Source organism: Aquarana catesbeiana, linkage group LG09 (genome assembly GCF_042186555.1).
Source record: "Aquarana catesbeiana isolate 2022-GZ linkage group LG09, ASM4218655v1, whole genome shotgun sequence".
Lineage (NCBI taxonomy): Eukaryota > Metazoa > Chordata > Amphibia > Anura > Ranidae > Aquarana > Aquarana catesbeiana.
The window spans coordinates 252,045,918-252,067,201 of record NC_133332.1 but is presented as its reverse complement, the minus strand read 5'-3'; the positions used below and the strand labels follow the sequence as shown (position 1 = coordinate 252,067,201).

Genomic DNA, 21,284 nt, shown 5'->3' with positions numbered 1-21,284 from the left:
GCAGGTAAAATGCGCCACTATAACAGCAGTAAAGCACCGCTAATGGCCACCCCGGTGTGAAAGTAGCCGCCTAAAGATTCTGAGGCCATAAGGAAAAGGGTGTTGTGGTCAGACTAAAATTTAATTATTTGGCCTCAACACCAAACCATATGTCTGGTGAAAATCCAATAAAGCTCACATCCAAATAACACCATTCCTACAGTAAAGCATGGAGGTGGTAATATCCTGGTATGGGGGGTGTTTTTTTGCAGCAGAGACTGGAGCACTTGTCAGGATAGAAGGAAAAACGGATGAGGCAACATACTGTCAAATTCTTGAGGAAAATCTGCTGCCCTCTGCCAGAAAGTTGCCAATGGGAAGAAGGTTTACCTTCCAACATGACAACGTACACAGCAAAAACACAGTGGTTAAAGGAGAAAAAAGGGTGAATGTCCTTGCATGGCCTAGTCAGAGCCCAGACTTCAATCCCATTGAAAATTTGTGGAAAGACTTGAAGACTGCAGTCTACAAACGGTCACCATCAAATTTAATTGAACTTGAACAATTCTGCAAAGAAGAGCGGGCAAATATTGCAAAGTCTAGATGTACAAAGTTAGTAGAGACAAATCCCAACAGACTAAAGGCTGGAATTAAATCAAAAGGTGGTTCAACAAAATACTGGCATAAGGGGGTGATCCTTTTTCCAACTCGGTGATTCTGTTTATGAATTTTTGAATGGGTACCTGTGAAAACCAAAAATTGCCAAAAGTGGCAGTGGAGTACTTTTGGCCAAATCAGTTTAATTTTAAGGGGCTTTCTTCCCTCTCTGTTTGTGGCTCTGGCTGCGCCTGTTACAAAATGCTTTGCAGAGAAAAGTTTGCAGCTAAATGTTATGAAGCATCACCCAATTTGTGTTTATTTTTTGTTTTTGTTTGTTTTTGTTTTGTTTTTTTAGGTGAAATCTGGATTTTTCAATGAAAGTGACAGTAAAGCTGTGGCCAAATCTATACGGGATCGAGTATGCTTATTAAAGAAAACAAGGGAAAGGAAGTTGCTATCGGGACAGTTAGAAGAACGCCGTGATTCACAGGGCAGGTCTTCTGGGGCCCCCTCTCTCCAGTCCGGCACCTCTGTTACTGCCAGCTTTACACAGCCAGGCATTAATGAAAGTGAAGAGACAGAGGTGGATCAACATGTACGCCAGCAACTGCAGCAACAGCAGTGTCAGCAGTGCTCCTCGGTCACAGGTCTGAATCTCCCAATGGATTATCAGTGTTTGATTGCTTATGTGATATGTTTAAAGGATAAGCTCACTTTTAGAAAAAAAATCATAAATGCACTTTTTTTGCAGGTAATAAAATGTGCATGTATTATTATTTTTTTTGGGGGGGGGGGCCTTTAAAGCATTGTACCAATGATTAGCAGATCGCTGGTGCCATGCTGGTCTCAGCAGATTTGCCAGTGTATCTGCTTGCCTGTACATCCTGTACAGGCAAGCAGATACAACCTGACAGGAAGCATGAATTAAGTACAACGGCACTCCACAGCGCCTTGGTAATTCATTGAAAACTACAAGCCGACAGCTGCAAAGGCTGCCGGACCTGGTCGTTTTCCATCCACAGAGCACTGTCAATCAGTGACGCGGCCGGGCGGCAGAGCCCTGCTCGGCCATGTGTTTTTGTTTTTTTTTAATTTGTGACAGCTAGCGGGCAGGAAGAAGAACCCTGCTAGCTGTCACAGTGGGGATCGGGTAGGTGTGAGGACCGGTCCGTTCGTAACATGTTACACCCTGAATATGTAACATGTTTACAAAAGGTGAACTTATCCTTTTAAGGTGTATGTCTTGGCAAAAAAAGAAAGAGTGGGGGTCTCCTTTTAAGCCAGAAGTTATCTGGTAGCATTACAAAAACGTACACAAAATTAAAGCTACTATCGCAAAGGTGAGATTGCTAACATCTTGTTACAGCAGCAGTAAAATGGTTAAAGATTAACTTCAGGTATGGCGATTTTTACCTAGTTACATTGGTCCAGCTTGGGTAGATTCCTAACTTTTCAACCTGTATTAAAGTAGTCTAGGTGTAAGTGAGGCACTTGGCTCCTTATGCTGTAAAACCTCCATTTAAATCCTTAGGTTTTATTTCAACAAGTCTGTTGAGTAATAGGAAAGGAAATCGGCTTTTTGAGGACAATCTTTCTTTTATTAAGCACTGAGAATTATGGTGTTATTGCTGCTCAATGGTTTTTATTCAAAGCTTTATATATAAAAAAAAAAAAAAAAGCAAGAATGTGCCCATTTCAGAACAGGCAGGGCTGGGGAAACTACAATGTTGAACTATTTTAATGGGTAAGATGTGCAGTAAAGGAGTGCAGAGGGAATGACAGCAGCTAGTATATGTAGGAGAGAGGTTCTGAGGATATGACTGCAGCCAGTACAGTGAGGGAAAAAAGGATTTGATCCACTGCAGACTTTTTACGTTTGCCCACTGACAAAGAAATGACCAGACTATAATTTATTTTAGTTTATTTTAACAGTGAGAGACAGAATAACAAAAATATCCAGAAAAACGCATTTCACAAAAGTTATAAATTAATTTGCATTTTAATGCGTGAAATAAGTATTTGATTCCCCATCAAATAGCAAGATTTCTGGCTCCCAGGTGTCTTCTATACAGGTAACGAGCTGATGGCTCGGTTCTCCCCACTCCCTGGGCAGAGGGATGCTGACTTTCAATCAGCAGCTCTCCTTTCTGCCCCCACCCCCCCCACCCCCCCCTTTGCTCACTGGAGTGCTGAGCTGTGGAGGGGTGGGGAGCGGCCATCTCAGGCTCTCAGCGGCTCCCGGTATCAGTCCAGTGACTTCAGTCAGCTCTCTGCTGAAAACGGGTCATAGGATTGCAAAGCGAATTACACTCCTGTGACCCCTAGGAGAGACGCTCAGGCTGGACTTCTTTAGAATTATAGACTGATAATTTCTTTGTCAGTGGACAAACGTACGAAATCACCAGGGGATAAAATATTTATTTTCCCTCCACTGTGTATGTAGAAGAGAGGTGTGAAGGGTATGACAGTGAGGAGTATGTGCAGGAGAGGAGTGCAGAGGTTTTGATGGCAGGCAGCATGTACTTGAGGGGCGTGTATAGGGTATGACAGTGGGCAGTATGTGCAAGAAAAGGAATATAGAAGGTTTGGTGGCCAGCAGTGTGTGCAGCAAAGTAGTTCAAAGATTATCTTGGTGGGCACTATGCGCAGGAGAGGAATGTGTAAGGTATCCCACCAAGTAGGATGTGCAGCAGAGGAGTGTGCCGGGCAAGACATTGGGGGTTATTTACTAAAGGAAAATCCACTTTGCACCACAAGTGCACATGGACGGGCAGTCACTGTAGATCTGAGGGGGACATGCAAGGAAAATAAAAAACCTCATTTTTGCTTGTACATGATTGGATGGTAAAATCAGCAGATCTTCCCCTCATATTTACAGCAACTGCACTTCCAAGTGAGCATACAGACCAGAAAAGATAAAAGTGTAACCCTGCGCTTACCCAACAAGGAAGCAGCTCACACAACAAATAAGGATTTTGTCAAATTACAAATGCATATACAAGTGTAGCGCTGTGGGTTAAAAAGCTTATAAAATAATGGAAATCAAGAAAAAACGTCTGTGTCAAACAACTATAGTTGCAAATTATGTTAACTTCACAGATAAATAAAATAGACAAAATAAAGTCTCTGATGTTTCTTCAGATGTTTTTTAAAAGTTTGAAGAAAACTGATGTTAGTCCAAAGGTATGTATAGTTCCTTATTCACCACGTGGATAATACATGCAAAAGAGTGGAGACTCCACTGCCTGCCATAATTTTAATTTGAAGCGCTTTTCTTACTACTGAAATGTAAGTTGTTTACTTATTTTAATAAATCTGTTTTCCCAAACGGTATTATGCTATGTGGCTCCCCTTCTTTATTCTTATATGGATTATCCATCTGAGATGACCCGTGGGAAGGTTTGCCATTTATCTTGAGTTCCGTCAGAAGTGTGGACATATACTGAAGCTTTACCATCATCCAGTCGCAAGGTTCCTCCTTTTGATTACCCGTTGGGGTTACAAGCTTGATTGACTCATCGAACGTATGTTCTTATGAGTTCAATCCTTCTGGTAAGCCTTCATTTTGTCCTTACGTGGAGGGTTCATCACTCTTTTGCATGTATTATCCACGTGGTGAATAAGGAACTATACATACCTTTGGACTAACATCAGTTTTCTTCAAACTTTTAAAAAACATCTGAAGAAACATCAGAGACTTTATTTTGTCTATTTTATTTATCTGTGAAGTTAACATAATTTGCAACTATAGTTGTTTGACACAGACGTTTTTTCTTTATTTCCATTATTTTATAAGCTTTTTAACCCACAGCGCTACGCTTGTATATGCATTTGCACTTCCAAGTGCACTTGCAGTCTAGAGTGGATTTGCCTTTAGTAAATCAACCCCATTGGGTAGTGGTGTAGGAGAGGAGTGTGCGAGGTAATAACAGCGGGCAGTATTGCAGGAGAGAGGTATGCTTAGGAAATTTCAGCAGCCAAAATGCTCAGGAGAAGGGGGTGGGGGTTATGACTGTGTTAAGCAATGGATAAGAAAAACAGAGTTTAGAGCTAATGGATTACTTGGTTGCAGAAGGCTGGCTGGGCAGCATGGGAGAGAGGGGAAGGAGATGTGGAAAGTGGGGAAGGAATAGATTGTTGCACACTCTGCAGGAACTTTGCTCTGGAGGCATTGGAGACAGTGGTGAGGGCAGGGGCGGCCCGTGCATTGTGGGAGCACAGGCGCCACCCCCCCATCCATACGCCCGGCCCCTTTCAGGACGCCGGACGCATGGATTCCTATGGCGGTGGGGGGGGGCCAGAGGCTCTATCAGGCTTCAAAATAGGGTGGGCTCGGGGCGCAGAGTGTGGGCTCGGGGCGCAGAGTGTGCGCCCTGATCCCACCCAATTGTGTGACGATAGCAAATGAATTTTCGCTATTTTCACACTAACTCTTTTCCCCGCCAATCAGGTAGGCAGGTCTTCAGACCAGTTTCCTGATTGGCTAAAGCGGCAGGGCATCCTATTGGATGCCTGGCGCTTGGGCAGAGGAGACACGAGGACGGACAAACCCCGCCGCCATGGCTGCTCTGGTGGACTCAGGACTGCTGGTAAGTGCCGGACCACCTGCGGGGGGAGGCGCGCGCGCGCTATCTGAACCTGGGGGAGGGAGGGTAGGGGGCTGTCAGAGCCACGGGTGGGGGGTGTGTGTGATCCTGAGCTGTATACTCCTGACACTATGGGTGGAAGCAAGTGTAATAAAGGGGACAGGGTGTGTGGATTCTATAAGGGGTGGGGCTTATGATAACTGGGAGGGGTCAAAAAGGAAGGGCAGGGTCTGGCGCCCCCCCATCCTAAAACTTCACCAGCCACCACTGGGGGAGGGGAAGCACAGGGGCATAGAACAAGCATATGGATTCTGTTCGCAGGCTCTAGTACAGCTTTCCCGCATAGCGATGGATGGGATTGGGCAATAGAAGGGAGTGTTGGGGGACCAGATAGTCAGACAGGAAGGATCACCCACTGGCAAACCGAAACTTAGTTTTATGCGTTCTCCCAGAGAGATGGCAAAACTATGCTGACAAATTACAACACTATTTTTGCTTTTATATTAAATAGGTACCTGGCTTTTATTTTGCCTTCATACATACATGTAATGTAATATTCTAAGGTTAATTAACTAACATTGAAGAGTACAAAATCTGGAGCAGGTGTGCATGGTAACCAATCGGCTTCTAACTTCAGCTTGTTTAAATAAGCTTTGACAATAAAACATGGCAGACGATTTCTATGCAGAACTGCACCAGATTTTGCACTCAATCACTCTGTCTCTCTAAGTATGCAAATCAAACTCCAGCATAAAGTCCTTACCTGTATACTTGAATCAGGTCACTAACACAAAGAGGTTGATTTTCTAAAACTGGAGTGTAGGGCTGAAACAACTAATCGATTAATCGACAACTAATCTATTATGAAATTAATCAATTACTATTTTCATAATCAGTTAATCGACCAGTAACATAATGGGGTTAAAGAAAACCCTAAAATGAGCCCTTTATAGAAGAGCAAATAATCGCTACTGCAAATATTACTTTCACAGTTCTACACTAAAAAAAATTAACCCCTTACAGTAGTGATTATCTCCTTTTTTTTGTACTATAAAGGGCTAATTTTAGTTTTTTTAACCCCATTATGTTACTAAACGTCTTAGACCTGGTTCACATCTGTGTTTTTTGGTGCTTTTTGCAGAAACGCACTACAGTTCGTTTTCCTATGGGACACATTAACACAAAACGTGCTTTTTTTGGTTCAATATACTTCAATTGAAAAGCTGCAGAAAAGCATGTAATGCGTTTTTGCAGCAATTTGTGTTTTTTAATCTGCCCAACAACCAATTGGCCAAAAAAATGCAAATCGCAGCAAAATCACGTGTGCAAAAATCAAAACGCAAAGCAAAAAGCACTCCAGAAACAGATCAAAAGCAAACTGCATAGGTGTGTACAGAGCCTTATGCTGGCCACAGGGATCAATTTTCAGACGAGAATATTCAGACGAAAAATCTTTGTACATTTGCTGAATGAAAGAACGAACGTTCTTAAAATGACATTATTTTTGAAGGAAGACATTGCTTTTTCTTTTTAATAAAAAAAATTTGATCACTGAGTCTGATGATATTTACCAGATTTACCCTTTAATAGTATATACAGTATATATCCTCTAATATTTTATACAGTGTATTTCTTCTAATAGTATATACAGTATATCTCCTCTAATAGTATGTACAGTATATCTCTTCTGTCTGTTATGCTCAGAGTGGATTCAATATTTTGCTCCCTAACCATGTAGTTGGTTATTTATATTTACCACTGCATAGAGATATTTAAGAATAAATTACCTTCTTTTAAAAACTTTACACATTAACTAAATTATACACCACACTTTTTTTTTTTTTTTTTTTAAGGTCATTAATCGAAACAATAATCGGCCAACTAATCGATTATGAAAATAATCGTTAGTTTCAGCCCTACTGGAGTATGTAAATTCTGGTACAGCTCTGCATAGAAACCAATTGGCTTCCAGATTTTTTTTAAGCTTAACCACTTAAGGACCGCCTAACGCCGATTTACGTCGGCAAGGCGGCACGGGCAGGCAAAATCACGTACATGTACGTGATTTGCCTCTCGCGGGTGGGGGGTCCGATCGGACCCCCCCCCGGTGCCCGAAGCGGTCCCGTTCTGTTCCCCGGCGATCCGAGATGAGGGGGAGGCCATCCGTTCGTGGCCCCCCCTCGCGATCGCCGCCGGCCAATGGGAACACTCCTTTGCTGCTGTATGCTAAACAGCAGCAAAGGAAATGATGTCATCTCCCCTCGGCTCGGTATTTTCCGTTCCAGCGCCGAGGGGAGAAGACATCAATGTGAGTGCACAACACACACACACACAGTAGAACATGCCAGGCATACAAAACACCCCGATCCCCCCCCCGATCGCCCCCCGATCCCCCCCCAATCACCCCCCCCCCCCCTGTCACAAACTGACACCAGCAGGTTTTTTTTTTTTTTTTTTCTGATTACTGCATAGTGTCAGTTTGTGACAGTTACAGTTTTGGGACAGTGAGTATTACCCCCCTTTAGGTCTAGGGTACCCCCCTAACCCCCCCTAATAAAGTTTTAACCCCTTGATCACCCCCTGTCACCAGTGTTGCTAAGCGATCATTTTTCTGATCGCTGTATTAGTGTCGCTGGTGACGCTAGTTAGTGAGGTAAATATTTAGGTTCGCCGTCAGCGTTTTATAGTGACAGGGACCCCCATATACTACCTAATAAATGTTTTAACCCCTTGATTGCCCCCTAGTTAACCCTTTCACCACTGATCACCGTATAACCGTTACGGGTGACGCAGGTTAGTTCGTTTATTTTTTATAGTGTCAGGGCACACGCCGTTTATTACCTAATAAAGGTTTAGCCCCCTGATCGCCCGGCGGTGATATGCGTCGCCCCAGGCAGCGTCAGATTAGCGCCAGTACCGCTAACACCCACGCACGCAGCATGCGCCTCCCTTAGTGGTATAGTATCTGATCGGATCAATATCTGATCTGATCAGATCTATACTAGCGTCCCCAGCAGTTTAGGGTTCCCAAAAACACAGTGTTAGCGGGATCAGCCCAGATACCCGCTAGCACCTGCGTTTTGCCCCTCCGCCCAGCCCACCCAAGTGCAGTATCGATCGATCACTGTCACTTACAAAACACTAAACGCATAACTGCAGCGTTCGCAGAGTCAGGCCTGATCCCTGCGATCGCTAACAGTTTTTTTGGTAGCATTTTGGTGAACTGGCAAGCAAGCACCAGGCAGCGTCAGATTAGCGCCAGTACCGCTAACACCCACGCACGCACCGTACACCTCCCTTAGTGGTATAGTATCTGATCGGATCAATATCTGATCCGATCAGATCTATACTAGCGTCCCCAGCAGTTTAGGGTTCCCAAAAACGCAGTGTTAGCGGGATCAGCCCAGATACCTGCTAGCACCTGCGTTGTGCCCCTCCGCCCGGCCCAGCCCAGCCCACCCAAGTGCAGTATCGATCGATCACTGACACTTACAAGGCACTAAACGCATAACTGCAGCGTTCGCAGAGTCAGGCCTGATCCCTGCGATCGCTAACAGTTTTTTTGGTAGCATTTTGGTGAACTAGCAAGCACCGGCCCCAGGCAGCGTCAGGTTAGCGCCAGTACCGCTAACACCCACGCACGCAGCATACGCCTCCTTTAGTGGTATAGTATCTGAACGGATCAATATCTGATCCGATCAGATCAGATCTATACTAGCGTCCCCAGCAGTTTAGGGTTCCCAAAAACGCAGTGTTAGCGGGATCAACCCAGATACCTGCTAGCACCTGCGTTTTGCCCCTCCGCCCGGCCCAGTCCAGCCCACCCAAGTGCAGTATCGATCGATCACTGTCACTTACAAAACACTAAACGCATAACTGCAGCGTTCGCAGAGTCAGGCCTGATCCCTGCGATCGCTAACAGTTTTTTTGGAAGCTTTTTATTGAACTGGCAAGCACCAGCGGCCTAGTACACCCCGGTCGTAGTCAAACCAGCACTGCAGTAACACTTGGTGACGTGGCGAGTCCCATAAGTGCAGTTCAAGCTGGTGAGGTGACAAGCACAAGTAGTGTCCCGCTGCCACCAAAAAGACAAACACAGGCCCGTCGTGCCCATAGTGCCCTTCCTGCTGCATTCGCCAATCCTAATTGGGAACCCACCACTTCTGCAGCGCCCGTACTTCCCCCATTCACATCCCCCAACGAAATGCAGTCGGCTGCATGAGAGGCATTTTTATGTGCTCCCGAGTACCCCTACCCAACGAACCCCCCCCAAAAAGATGTTGTGTCTGCAGCAAACGCGGATATAGGCGTGACACCCGCTATTATTGTCCCTTCTGTCCTGACAATCCTGGTCTTTGCATTGGTGAATGTTTTGAACGCTACCATACACTAGTTGAGTATTAGCGTAGGGTACAGCATTGCACAGACTAGGCACACTTTCACAGGGTCTCCCAAGATGCCATCGCATTTTGAGAGACCCGAACCTGGAACCGGTTACAGTTATAAAAGTTAGTTACAAAAAAAGTGTCAAAAAGGGCTTTGTCTTCAAGTGGTTAGAAGAGTGGGTGATGTGTGACATAAGCTTCTAAATGTTGTGCATAAAATGCCAGGACAGTTCAAAACCCCCCCAAATGACCCCATTTTGGAAAGTAGACACCCCAAGCTATTTGCTGAGAGGCATGTCGAGTCCATGGAATATTTTATATTGCGACACAAGTTGCGGGAAAGAGACAAATTTTTTTTTTTTTTTTTTTTTTTTGCACAAAGTTGTCACTAAATGATATATTGCTCAAACATGCCATGGGAATATGTGAAATTACACCCCAAAATACATTCTGCTGCTTCTCCTGAGTACGGGGATACCACATGTGTGAGACTTTTTGGGAGCCTAGCCGTGTACGGGACCCCGAAAACCAAGCACCGCCTTCAGGCTTTCTAAGGGGCGTGAATTTTTGATTTCACTCTTCACTGCCTATCACAGTTTCGGAGGCCATGGAATGCCCAGGTGGCACAAAACCCCCCCAAATGACCCCATTTTGGAAAGTAGACACCCCAAGCTATTTGCTGAGAGGTATAGTGAGTATTTTGCAGACCTCACTTTTTGTCACAAAGTTTTGAAATTTGAAAAAAGAAAAAAAAAAAAAGTTTTTTCTTGTCTTTCTTCATTTTCAAAAACAAATGAGAGCTGCAAAATACTCACCATGCCTCTCAGCAAATAGCTTGGGGTGTCTACTTTCCAAAATGGGGTCATTTGGGGGGGGTTTGTGCCACCTGGGCATTCCATGGCCTCCGAAACGGTGTTAGGCAGTGAAGAGTAAAATCAAAAATTCACGCCCTTAAAAACGCTGAAGGCGGTGATTGGTTTTCGGGGCCCCGTACGCGGCTAGGCTCCCAAAAAGTCCCACACATGTGGTATCCCCATACTCAGGAGAAGCAGCTAAATGTATTTTGGGGTGCAATTCCACATAGGCCCATGGCCTGTGTGAGCAATATATCATTTAGTGACAACTTTGTGCAAAAAAAAAAAAAAAAAAAGTGTCACTTTCCCGCAACTTGTGTCAAAATATAAAATATTCCATGGACTCAATATGCCTCTCAGCAAATAGCTTGGGGTGTCTACTTTCCAAAATGGGGTCATTTGGGGGGGGGGTTGTGCCACCTGGGCATTCCATGGCCTCCGAAACTGTGATAGGCAGTGAAGAGTGAAATCAAAAAGTTACACCCTTAGAAATCCTGAAGGCGGTGATTGGTTTTCGGGGTCCCATACGCGGCTAGGCTCCCAAAAAGTCCCACACATGTGGTATCCCCGTACTCAGGAGAAGTAGCTGAATATATTTTGGGGTGCAATTCCACATAGGCCCATGGCCTGTGTGAGCAATATATCATTTAGTGACAACTTTTTGTAAATATTTTTTTTTTTTTTTTTTTTTGTCATTATTCAATCACTTGGGACAAAAAAAATAAATATTCAATGGGTTCAACATGCCTATCAGCAATTTCCTTGGGGTGTCTACTTTCCAAAATGGGGTCATTTGGGGGGGTTTTGTACTGCCCTGCCATTTTAGCACCTCAAGAAATGACATAGGCAGTCATAAACTAAAAGCTGTGTAAATTCCAGAAAATGTACCCTAGTTTGTAGACGCTATAACTTTTGCGCAAACCAATAAATATACGCTTATTGACATTTTTTTTACCAAAGACATGTGGCCGAATACATTTTGGCCTAAATGTATGACTAAAATTGAGTTTATTGGATTTTTTTTATAACAAAAAGTAGAAAATATCATTTTTTTTCAAAATTTTCGGTCTTTTTCCGTTTATAGCGCAAAAAATAAAAACTGCAGAAGTGATCAAATACCATCAAAAGAAAGCTCTATTTGTGGGAAGAAAAGGACGCAAATTTCGTTTGGGTACAGCATTGCATAACCGCGCAATTAGCAGTTAAAGCGACGCAGTGCCAAATTGGAAAAAGACCTCTGGTCCTTAGGCAGCATAATGGTCCGGGGCTCAAGTGGTTAATTGAACAAGCTAAAGTTGGAAGCTGATTGGCTACCATGCACATCTTCACCAGATTTTACAATCTCCAGGTTTAGTAAATCAACCCCAAAGTATTGAAGCAAGCAAGTAGCATGACAGCCAGTATTCATTTAACCCCTTCCCGCCATCAGAATGCATATATACGGTCTCACAGAAGTAGGCTTTTATCTGTGGCACCACATATATGCGTATCTGCTTTAGTGCTGGGATTGCGGTTCAATGCACACTATTGTTTCTGGGCTATACTACGGGTACAAACAGCTAACCTACACATAGGTGATATTGCTGCGATCGTCCGGTAGTCCGAGAATTTATTTTGCTTTGTTCTTTAGTAGATTATGGTTGTAGCATAGAACATACAGCTAAATTATAGAAAAATAAAAAGTGTGTGTATCTCTCTCTATCTATCTATATATATATATATATATATATATATATATATATATATATATATATATATATATATATATATATATATATATATATAGTGGTGGGAGTGTCATGGGCTGCCGGCACTGGGTAGCTACAGTTCATTGAGGGAACCATGAATGCCAACATGTACTGTGACATACTGAAGCAGAGCATGATCTCCTCCCTTCAGAGACTGGGCCCCAGGGCAATATTCCAACATAACGAACCTAAACACACCTCCAAAACTACCACTGCCTTGCTAAAGAAGCTGAGGGTAAAGGTGATGGACTGGCCAAGCATGTCTCCAGACCTAAACCCTATTGAGCATCTGTGGGGCATCCTCATAGGGAAGGTAGGGAACATCCACCAGCTCTGTGATGTCGTCATGGAGGAGTGAAAGAGGACTCCAGTGGCAACCTGTGAAGTTCTGGTGAACTCCATGCCCAAGAGAGTTAAGGAAATGCTGGAATATAATGGTGGCCACACAAAATATTGACACTTTGGGCCCAATTTGGACATTTTCACTTAGTGTACTCACTTTTGTTGCCAGCGGTTTAGACATTAATGGCTGTGTGTTGAGTTATTTTGAGGGGACAGCAAATTTACACTGTTATACAAGCTGTACACTCACTACTTTACATTGTAGCAAAGCGTCATTTCTTCAATGTTGTCACATGAAAAGATAGAATAAAATATTATGTATGTGTGTATGTATGTATATTTAGCTGTATATTCCTTGCTACAACGATAACCGAACAAAGCAAAATAAATTCTCCTGCACCGCACGATCGCAGCAATATCTCACATGTGTAGGTTAGCTGTTTGTACCCGTAGTACATCTCAGAAAACAATAGTGTGCATTTTGCTTTTTTCATCCTGCCTAAAGATCAGGTGAAATTAAAAGAAAGGAAACCTAAAAAAGAGAACTTACACAGCCATCACAATAATGTTTGCTTTTGAGTTTAATACTGCTTTGATTTTGTATGATCAGAACTCTGCTTAGAACTAGTTGATTTGCCCTAGGTAATGCTGTATTTTTTCTCTGTTGCAGTTGATAGCATGTCTGATGCAGGAACAAGTTCTGTTGCACTGTCCGATACTTCCAGTCAGCACAGTGCCATCTATGCGGCTTCCCATGATGTGATAAGCACACAGCAAGTCCCTGGTATGCCACAAACAGAAAGCAGCCATATGGGGCAGTTCTATTCACCACAACAAGTCATAGGACACTATCAGCAGACACAGGCGGTGAGTCCCTGCTAAAGAAGGAATTGTCTATTTTCAGTGACAGATATAAAAGAGGCTGACCTAAGAAAAGGGAAACCAGATGAGGATGTGGTAACAGCTTTTTAATATTTCTTCAGAAAGATGATGCTGTGGTAACCATATGCATTGGAACTTTTAATACCTCCTATAGAATATTTCTCTCATGTGCTTTAATGTGCAGTATATCTCTTTTTCGGTGATAGGCTACCTAAACTAAGAGAAAGTGGGCTGCATTATATACTTATTTTGTTTATGTGCATGTATGTTAATCGGGTTTGGCCAAATCTTCCTAACACATAAGGGAGTGGTACAAACCATAGATAAAAGCTGTACTGACCCCACTTTTTGTCCTTGGAACCAGCTGAATTTTGGTATGTATATATCCTTCTCTGTTCAGCATTAGCTGGTCACAGTCTTGCTGGAAAAACAGCATTTGATCAGCACATACAGCCAATGGCTGCAGTGCTGATCGGAGTATTCTGAAGGGGGGCGTCCCCGCTGTCAGAATACAATAGTGCAGCGGAGGAAATGCCTGCATCCACATCGCTTGTGTGGATGTGGGTGTTCTGGGAAGTTTTTATTTATTTATTTTTAATTTCAATATGTACAATATCAGGTGTGACAATTTTAATACCCAGAATGGATTGTGGAAAAAAAGTTGTCTGTTGTCTCCTTCAAAGTAGTCCCCTTGTGAAGTGACGCCTTTTTCTAGATGACTGTCCCACTGCTGAAAACATTCCTGAAATTTGTTTTCCACTGAGTGCGGAGTCAGGGTAAGAACGTGGGTTGGTCACGTTTCGAAATGGATTTCTGGGCCAGGAACGGGCTAACACTTAATGTATCATGTTCAGGAGCCTTGTCATGGTGGTGAGTCCACTTGTCAGGCCAGAGTTTGTCTTTTTCTCCGCACAGATTCTCATAACCATTTAATTTTTTTACATTTGCATTCTGTCCTTTGTATTTTTGGCCTCCCGCTTCTTTCGTTATTGTGGACATCTTTCCACCCCTCGTTAAACCACCTATCCCATTCAAAAACACTTGATTTCTTCATAGAATGTTCAACATAAGCTTGTTGAAACAAAACTCACGTTTCACTCCCACTTTTGCAAATTTTAACACAAAATTTGATGTTAATCCGCCGCTTCAGATTTCTTTCACTCAATTCTAGGTAACATCGCAACACACTTATTACTTTTTCTACTACTCCATAAAGACTGAGTCAACTGGTCTGTGACCCAGGCGAGTGCAACTTGGAACATGTCAGAACACGCTTGAGTGCGAATGGCTATGTGACTCGCCACCATAGTGCTATGTGGCGGGCTTTCCCGGAAATAAATCGTCATACTTTGTATACCCTGCTTTAATCAAGAGACCATCATGAAAAGACCTCCTTGAAGTCTTGTACACACTAGAAGGTTTTTTTTTTTTTGTTTTTTTTTTTTGTTTTTTCAACCCAGCAGCCTGAAGGGAAAAAAAGAAGCGCTCAGGAGGAGGATGTTAGTACATCCCCGCCAGAACACGTCAATCAGCGCTCTCAGCCATTGACTAAGAGCAGTGATCAGGAGCCAATCAGCAGACCTTTTCGGTTGACTTTTTCAGAACGGCCGGCTTCTGTTGGACTGGCTGCTGTACAGAGGGGTGGAATGTCGGCCAGTTTCTATTGAACTAGCGGATGCTGTCTGATATTCGGCTCGTGTGTACATTAAGTCTGGTCCAAGTCGCCATTACCGATGATTGGCACATTGGCAACAGGCTGGTTTTTCACGAGTCTATTGATAGACAACAGCCTGCGTGTTTACAAATTCTTTGTAATTCTGAATATGCTGTACAGTGTTGCCATATACGTGATTAAGTTGATTTTGCTTATACCTGGCCTTTAGAGGTCCCCCTTGTAAAAAAAACACCACTTAAGCATTTCAGCTTGAAAGGGCCTCAGTCATGTTCCATGTTCACACTTTTGTGCATCAGGAATGCAAGCAAAATGGTGCACTTTCCTGACAAGCACATAAATGCACTGTCCTTTAGCAGACATGTGGTGTTCTCAATTCTTAATGGCACCCCCATGCATCTGCTAATGCATAATAAGAAAAGAATCCAGGCGCCTCTCAGTGCAGACTGTTAAAATATATTTGTAACTCACATTTAGTAATGCAATAACAGGCACATCTTATGGTTGTTCGTCTGGTGATGCATCAATAGCATTGGTCCACAAAAAGAGCCTTCGTGGCCGGCAAGATGGTGGTATGGTGGAGGAGAGCGGAAAATGAGGGGTGGAACGCTCCTTGGACCGCAGCACTGGTCGAGCTGATGTCACTGGCGCGCTCGCGACACGTTTCCAAGCAGGCGCACCCTGGTGGTGGGAGGATTGCGCATGCAAGAAAGACAAAAACAGAACATTTCATAGCTCAGCTCACCAACCAGTTTGCTGACAAACCTGATTAACCTGCGTTAAAATGGGTTTAGTTAGCACGCATTTGCAAACGCATGTGTAAGCTGCAAGGCCTCTTCACGGCACCCTGTGTATGCATGCAGTCTTAAACGCTACTGAATTTATGTGCGTCTCCACAGTGGGAGCATTCAATGGATAGATGAGGGGCACATTTGAGATTGCCCCCACGTTTGAGATTGGCTTGAGAAAGGTGCACGCATTCCTCCCACCACCAGAGTGCGCCTGCTCGGAAATGCCAGTGACGTCATCCCGACCAGCGATGCGATCCAAGGAGTGTTCCACGCATTTTCGGTTGTTCACCACCATAGCCAGCAGAGCGGCCAGGACGGCTATTTTTGCGGACCAGTGCCATGGATGCATCACCTGACGAACAACCATAAGATGTGCCTGTCATTGCATTCCTAAATGTGAGTTGTACTATTGTGATTTACAAATATATTTTAACAGTCTGCACTCAGAGGCACTTGCATTCTTTTCTTTTACATATCCTGGAGATTGCTTCTGCTTCCCTGATACAGTGGACTTCCTTTTTTTTTTTTTTTTTCTCCCCCTTTCTCTCCACTATGTAGACTTCTCAGTACAGCAGGGATCTGTCTCAAATTTGCGCCACACATGTTTATCTGCTAATGCATAGTGCTGCATGGTTTTGCAAAAGTCTGACTTTTTTGTGCATTTTACAGGGTAGCTCATTGAAATAAATAGTCTGTTCTGCACATAATGCATGCATGCTCCTTTGTGTCATGAATAAAGCCTTAAGCCGGCCATAGACTGTTCGAATTTTTGCCAGTTCAGAAGGAATCAGCCGAGATTCGAACCATATGTGGGCAGGCTTGATTGATAGATCAACTAAGGTACAACCACCCTGCCGGATTCACTTGTGATTATTTCTAGCAACTGCTATAGTCGCTAGCAATAATCACTGTCTAATCACGGCAGGGACGACTTACCCCCATACCCCTCCTCGCCGTCAGAAGACAATGTCTCAACAGAGATTCCCCTTTTAAGCACTGTCTGTGTTGATGGGGGGAATCCTGCAAAATTCTTTGCTGCAACCTATGGTTGCAGCAAAGAAATTTGCACGGTCTAGGGCCTGCCTATGCTTTTTTTTTTTTTTTTTTTTGGGCTGATATGTATAAGCTTTGTATTATGGGTAATTTGAATGTTAAATAAAGAACATTTTGGAGGATCTTTTTTGTGCAGTTGGTTATCGAAGATGTTGACATGGTGGGAGTTAAAATTTAGCAAACTTATAAATAATCCATATTAGCAACCCTAGAATGGGTGTGCCCAGTTTGGGAACTCAGAGAGAGCGAGGGGAAAGCTTCTGATCAAATTCCAGCACCTACTATGGAGCTTGCAGCAACCTCAAGTATAGACTTAAATAGAAACTTTCCACCTGGCTCTAATTCTTTGTGCGTAGCACTGAGTGGCTGATATGACAGTTACAGATTCCAGCCTGGGTTGACTTTTGGTTTTCACTTGTTCTCTCTTTTGCTTGTTAATGGTGTACATAGATTGTTCTCTGATCTGTTTGTCATGGGAAGATAGGTTCCATTCTTCAATACCACCTGATGGTGAGCTGATTCCTCCTTGTAGGTTACATTTGCCCAATCCTCCTTGGCAGCTTTATGCATATATGGGTGGCACAGTGGTGTAGTGGGTAGCACTCTCACCTAGCAGTAAGAAGGGTCGCTGGTTCGAATCCCAACCACAACACTACCTGCCTGGAGTTTGCATGTTCTCCCTGTGCCTGCGTGGGTTTTCTCCGGGTACTCCGGTTTCCTCCCACACTCCAAAGACATGCTGGTAGGTTAATTGGATCCTGTCCTAAATTGTTTCTAGTATGTATGAATGTGAATTGGGGACCTTAGATTGTAAGCTCCTTGAGGATAGGGACTGATGTGAATGTACAATGTATATGTAAAGCGCTGCGTAAATTGATGGCGCTATATAAGTACTTAAAATTAAATATACAGTACAGTAGCTGCGTGATCATTTTGCAGCAGTGGGGGCCAGAGCTCATCTATTACACTTTCTGGGTGCTCTGTGTTAATGATTTTCCTACTATAGTGATATACATAGATAGAATATACACACACTCTCACATAGCAAAATACACCGATCAGCCATAACATTATGACCACTGACCGGTAAAGAGAATATCTCGTTACAATGGCATCTGGAAATTGGTGGGATATATTAGGCAGCAAGTGAACATGTTGTCCATGAAGTTTGTGGTGAGAGCAGAAAAAAGGGGGGCATCGCAGTTTGTTGTGTATGGGGCTGTGAAGCCCATGGTGACCTGGGTCCACAGCCTAAAGCTTCTACAGTGGTCACATGAACATCAGAACTGGGACTACAGAGCAGTGGAAGAAGGTGGCCTGGTCTAATGAATCCTGTTTTCTTTTACATCATGTGGGTGGCTAAGTGCGTCACTTACCTAGGGAAGAGAGGCACCAGGATGCGGTAAAAGAAGGCAAGTCGGCAGAGGCAGTGTTCTTCAGGCAACGTTCTGCTGGGAAACCTTGGGTCCTGCCATTCATGTTGATGTTACTTTGGTGTCCATGCCTCAATGGGTCAGGGCTGTTTTAGCAAAAGAGGGGTCATACTCAATATTAGATGGGTGGTCGTAATGTTATGGCTGATGGGTGTATATACATTTTTGGAAAATAAATTCACTTGGTGAATCGCTTGAATCCTTTCAGCTAATATGTAAAGGTACTTATTATACACTGCTCAAAAAAATTAAACAAACACTTTTTAATCAGAGTATAAAAAGTCAATTAAACTCCTGGGACATTGATCTGGTCAGTTAAGTAGCAGAGGGGTTTGTTAATCAGTTTCAGCTGCTTTGGTGTTAATGAAATTAACAGGTGCTCTAGATGGGCAACAATGGGACGACCTCCAAAACAGGAATGGTTTTACAGGTAGAGGCCCTACTCGTCTTTTCTGACTGTTTTTTACTAGTTTTGCATCTGGCTAGGGTCGGTGTCACTACTGGTAGCATGAGGCAATACCTGAACCCTATAGAGGTTGCACAGGCAGTCCAACTCCTCCAGGATGGCAGACCAATACATGCCATTGCCAGAAGGTTTGCTGTGTCTCCCAGAACAGTCCCCAGAGAGGACGGAGGAGATTCCAGGGGACAGGCAGTTACTCTAGGAGAGCTGGACAGGGCTGTAGAAGCTCCTTAACCCATCAGCAGGACCGATATCTGCTCCTTTGTGCAAGGAGGAACAGGATGAGCACTGCCAGAGCCCTACAAAATGACCTCCAGCAGTCCACTGGTGTGAATGTCTCTGACCACACAATCAGAAACAGACTTCATGAGGGTGGCCTGAGGGCCTGACGTCTTCTAGTAGGCCCTGTGCTCACTGCCTGGCACCATGGAGCTCGACTGGCATTTGCCATTGAACACTAGAATTGGCAGGTCCGCCACTGGCGCCCTGTGCTTTTCACAGATGAGAGCAGGTTCACCATGAGCACGTGACAGACAGGAAAGATCCATGTATGGCCGGCTTAAAGCAGAGTCGTCCCCCCCCCCACAAATACTGTACCTGCTGACTTTTAATATTGGGGAACCTACCTGTTCAGGGATCCCACGTTGTCAGCACCCCAGTCCATTTTCAGGTCGGCTCTCTGGTGCTGCCACCGCCATTCGTGGTAAGGGAAGCCTTTCCTACTGCGCATGTGCAAAACTTTCTAACTGGCCCAGTGGCGGAGGAAGTAGGAGGGGGGCCGGAATTCCGAGGGACGTTGCCGTGGAGCTGTCTCCCGGAAGTGGGGACTGGTACCTGTCAAAAACGGGTACCTCACCCCTGAAAGGTGCCAAATGTGGGCAAAAGCAGGAAGCAGATGAGCAGAGCTTCCACTTTTTGGGTGGAACTCCACTTTAGGTCTCCCTATTGCATCTGATCATTATTTTAATTACATCCACTGCTCCAACCCTGAGGAAGGAGGTGAGTTATTCCCCAAAACGCGTTGTATTCACTTATCTTCAACAGGCTTCTCAAGTTGACCCTTGAGTGAGACGATCTTTTATACTGATTGCTGCTCTATACACCTCTAGTTGCTTTCTAAATAGGAATGAAACATTTCCTGTCCATCAATAGAAAACCTCTGCAAACAAATGGCTAAATAAAAGCATTTGATCATATAAAACATTGCTGAAATAAAAATTGTTTTGCCTGATCACTGGCATTTCAAGGACCTCGCTAAAAGGAGTGCAATTTAAATAGACAGTTTCCATCCCTTTTGTTTATTGAATAGTATGCGGTTCTGTAAAAACAGTATTAATTACCTGAAGCAACCGCCATTGTTTTTACTCGGTACTAATGCTGCCATTGTCTGCAACCCTTGATTAAACTGTTTCAGCTCCCTGATTTGATGCTTTGCTTGTTTTGTTTGCCAAAAAAATTAACCTGTTCAGGCATTTTCTGTATATCAGACACAGCCAGCCCTGATTTTATTTGCCGCTTACAAATGTAATGCCTATTGCTCAGCCCAGTGGACATTGTCTTCCTTGGTCCCAAGTTATCTTTTAGCAATAAGTGCCATCTGCAATGTGTGCTTTCATTAAAGTGTCTAAAGAAAGTTAGGCACATTTTTTAATGCTTGGTTTTACAAACTATAGGACTGCAGGTTGTTTTTTTTTTTTCTACACCTGTGCTGGGCAATTTATTTTTTTCACACATCAAAAATTAAAATCATGGTTTTCAGCTAGAAAAAAAGATTTCTAACCCCTGAACATGATATATTTTCTGAACGCAGAGGCCCTGGAGAATAAAATGGCAGCTGTTGGAATTTTTTTTCAATGTTTGCTGCACAAATAACATGCATCTTATCAAATGTAAGTTGTCAGGAGAAATATACACACAAATTTATTTTTAGTGCACACAAACAAAATATAATACCATTTTTTTTTTTTAATGTGAAATATAAAAGCTTATGCTGTCTCGAGTATATAGATGCCTAACCTATCAAGACTCAAAATTGTGTGTGCCTGTGAAATGGTGACAAACTGTTGTACCTAGGATTTTTTTTTTTTAATAGGTGGCACTTTAAAAGCCTTTTACAGGTTATCATTATAGTGTTAATTGTGAATGATGGCCCTAGAATTCTTGCCCCCACTCTTGACTTTTGCGGCAATATTCACATGTTTGGTGTAGTCACTGTTTTATCGCGCGCTCTCAAATACAGCTAATCAAGTGCAGTTCTGAATCCGTAAGTGATTAAGTCATGGTCGCATCTGGGTTCATTAGTTACAGAGGAAATTGGGGAATGAATGTTCCTCGATCTTCTCTGTAGCTTGCTATTCCTGCAAAGCAGAGATCCATTAGTAAAAGCAGCACACGTTACACACATTACGCATTGTTAGGCACACACCTAACCTCTTGATCGCCCTAGCTGTTAACCTCTTCCCAGCCATTGTCATTAGTACAGTGACAGTGATTTTA

The 21,284-nt window shown here is 43.5% G+C and overlaps 1 protein-coding gene across 1 annotated transcript in view; it reads left to right on the top strand.

The window, feature by feature from the left end:
* Positions 1 to 21,284, top strand: part of WNK3 (WNK lysine deficient protein kinase 3) — a 207,774-nt gene that overhangs the window by 92,924 nt on the left and 93,566 nt on the right. Inside the window, exons 8-9 of the mRNA XM_073600174.1 lie at positions 935 to 1,226; positions 13,165 to 13,361. Coding sequence (XP_073456275.1) covers positions 935 to 1,226; positions 13,165 to 13,361 — 489 coding nt within the window. The remainder of the gene's footprint in view (positions 1 to 934; positions 1,227 to 13,164; positions 13,362 to 21,284) is intronic.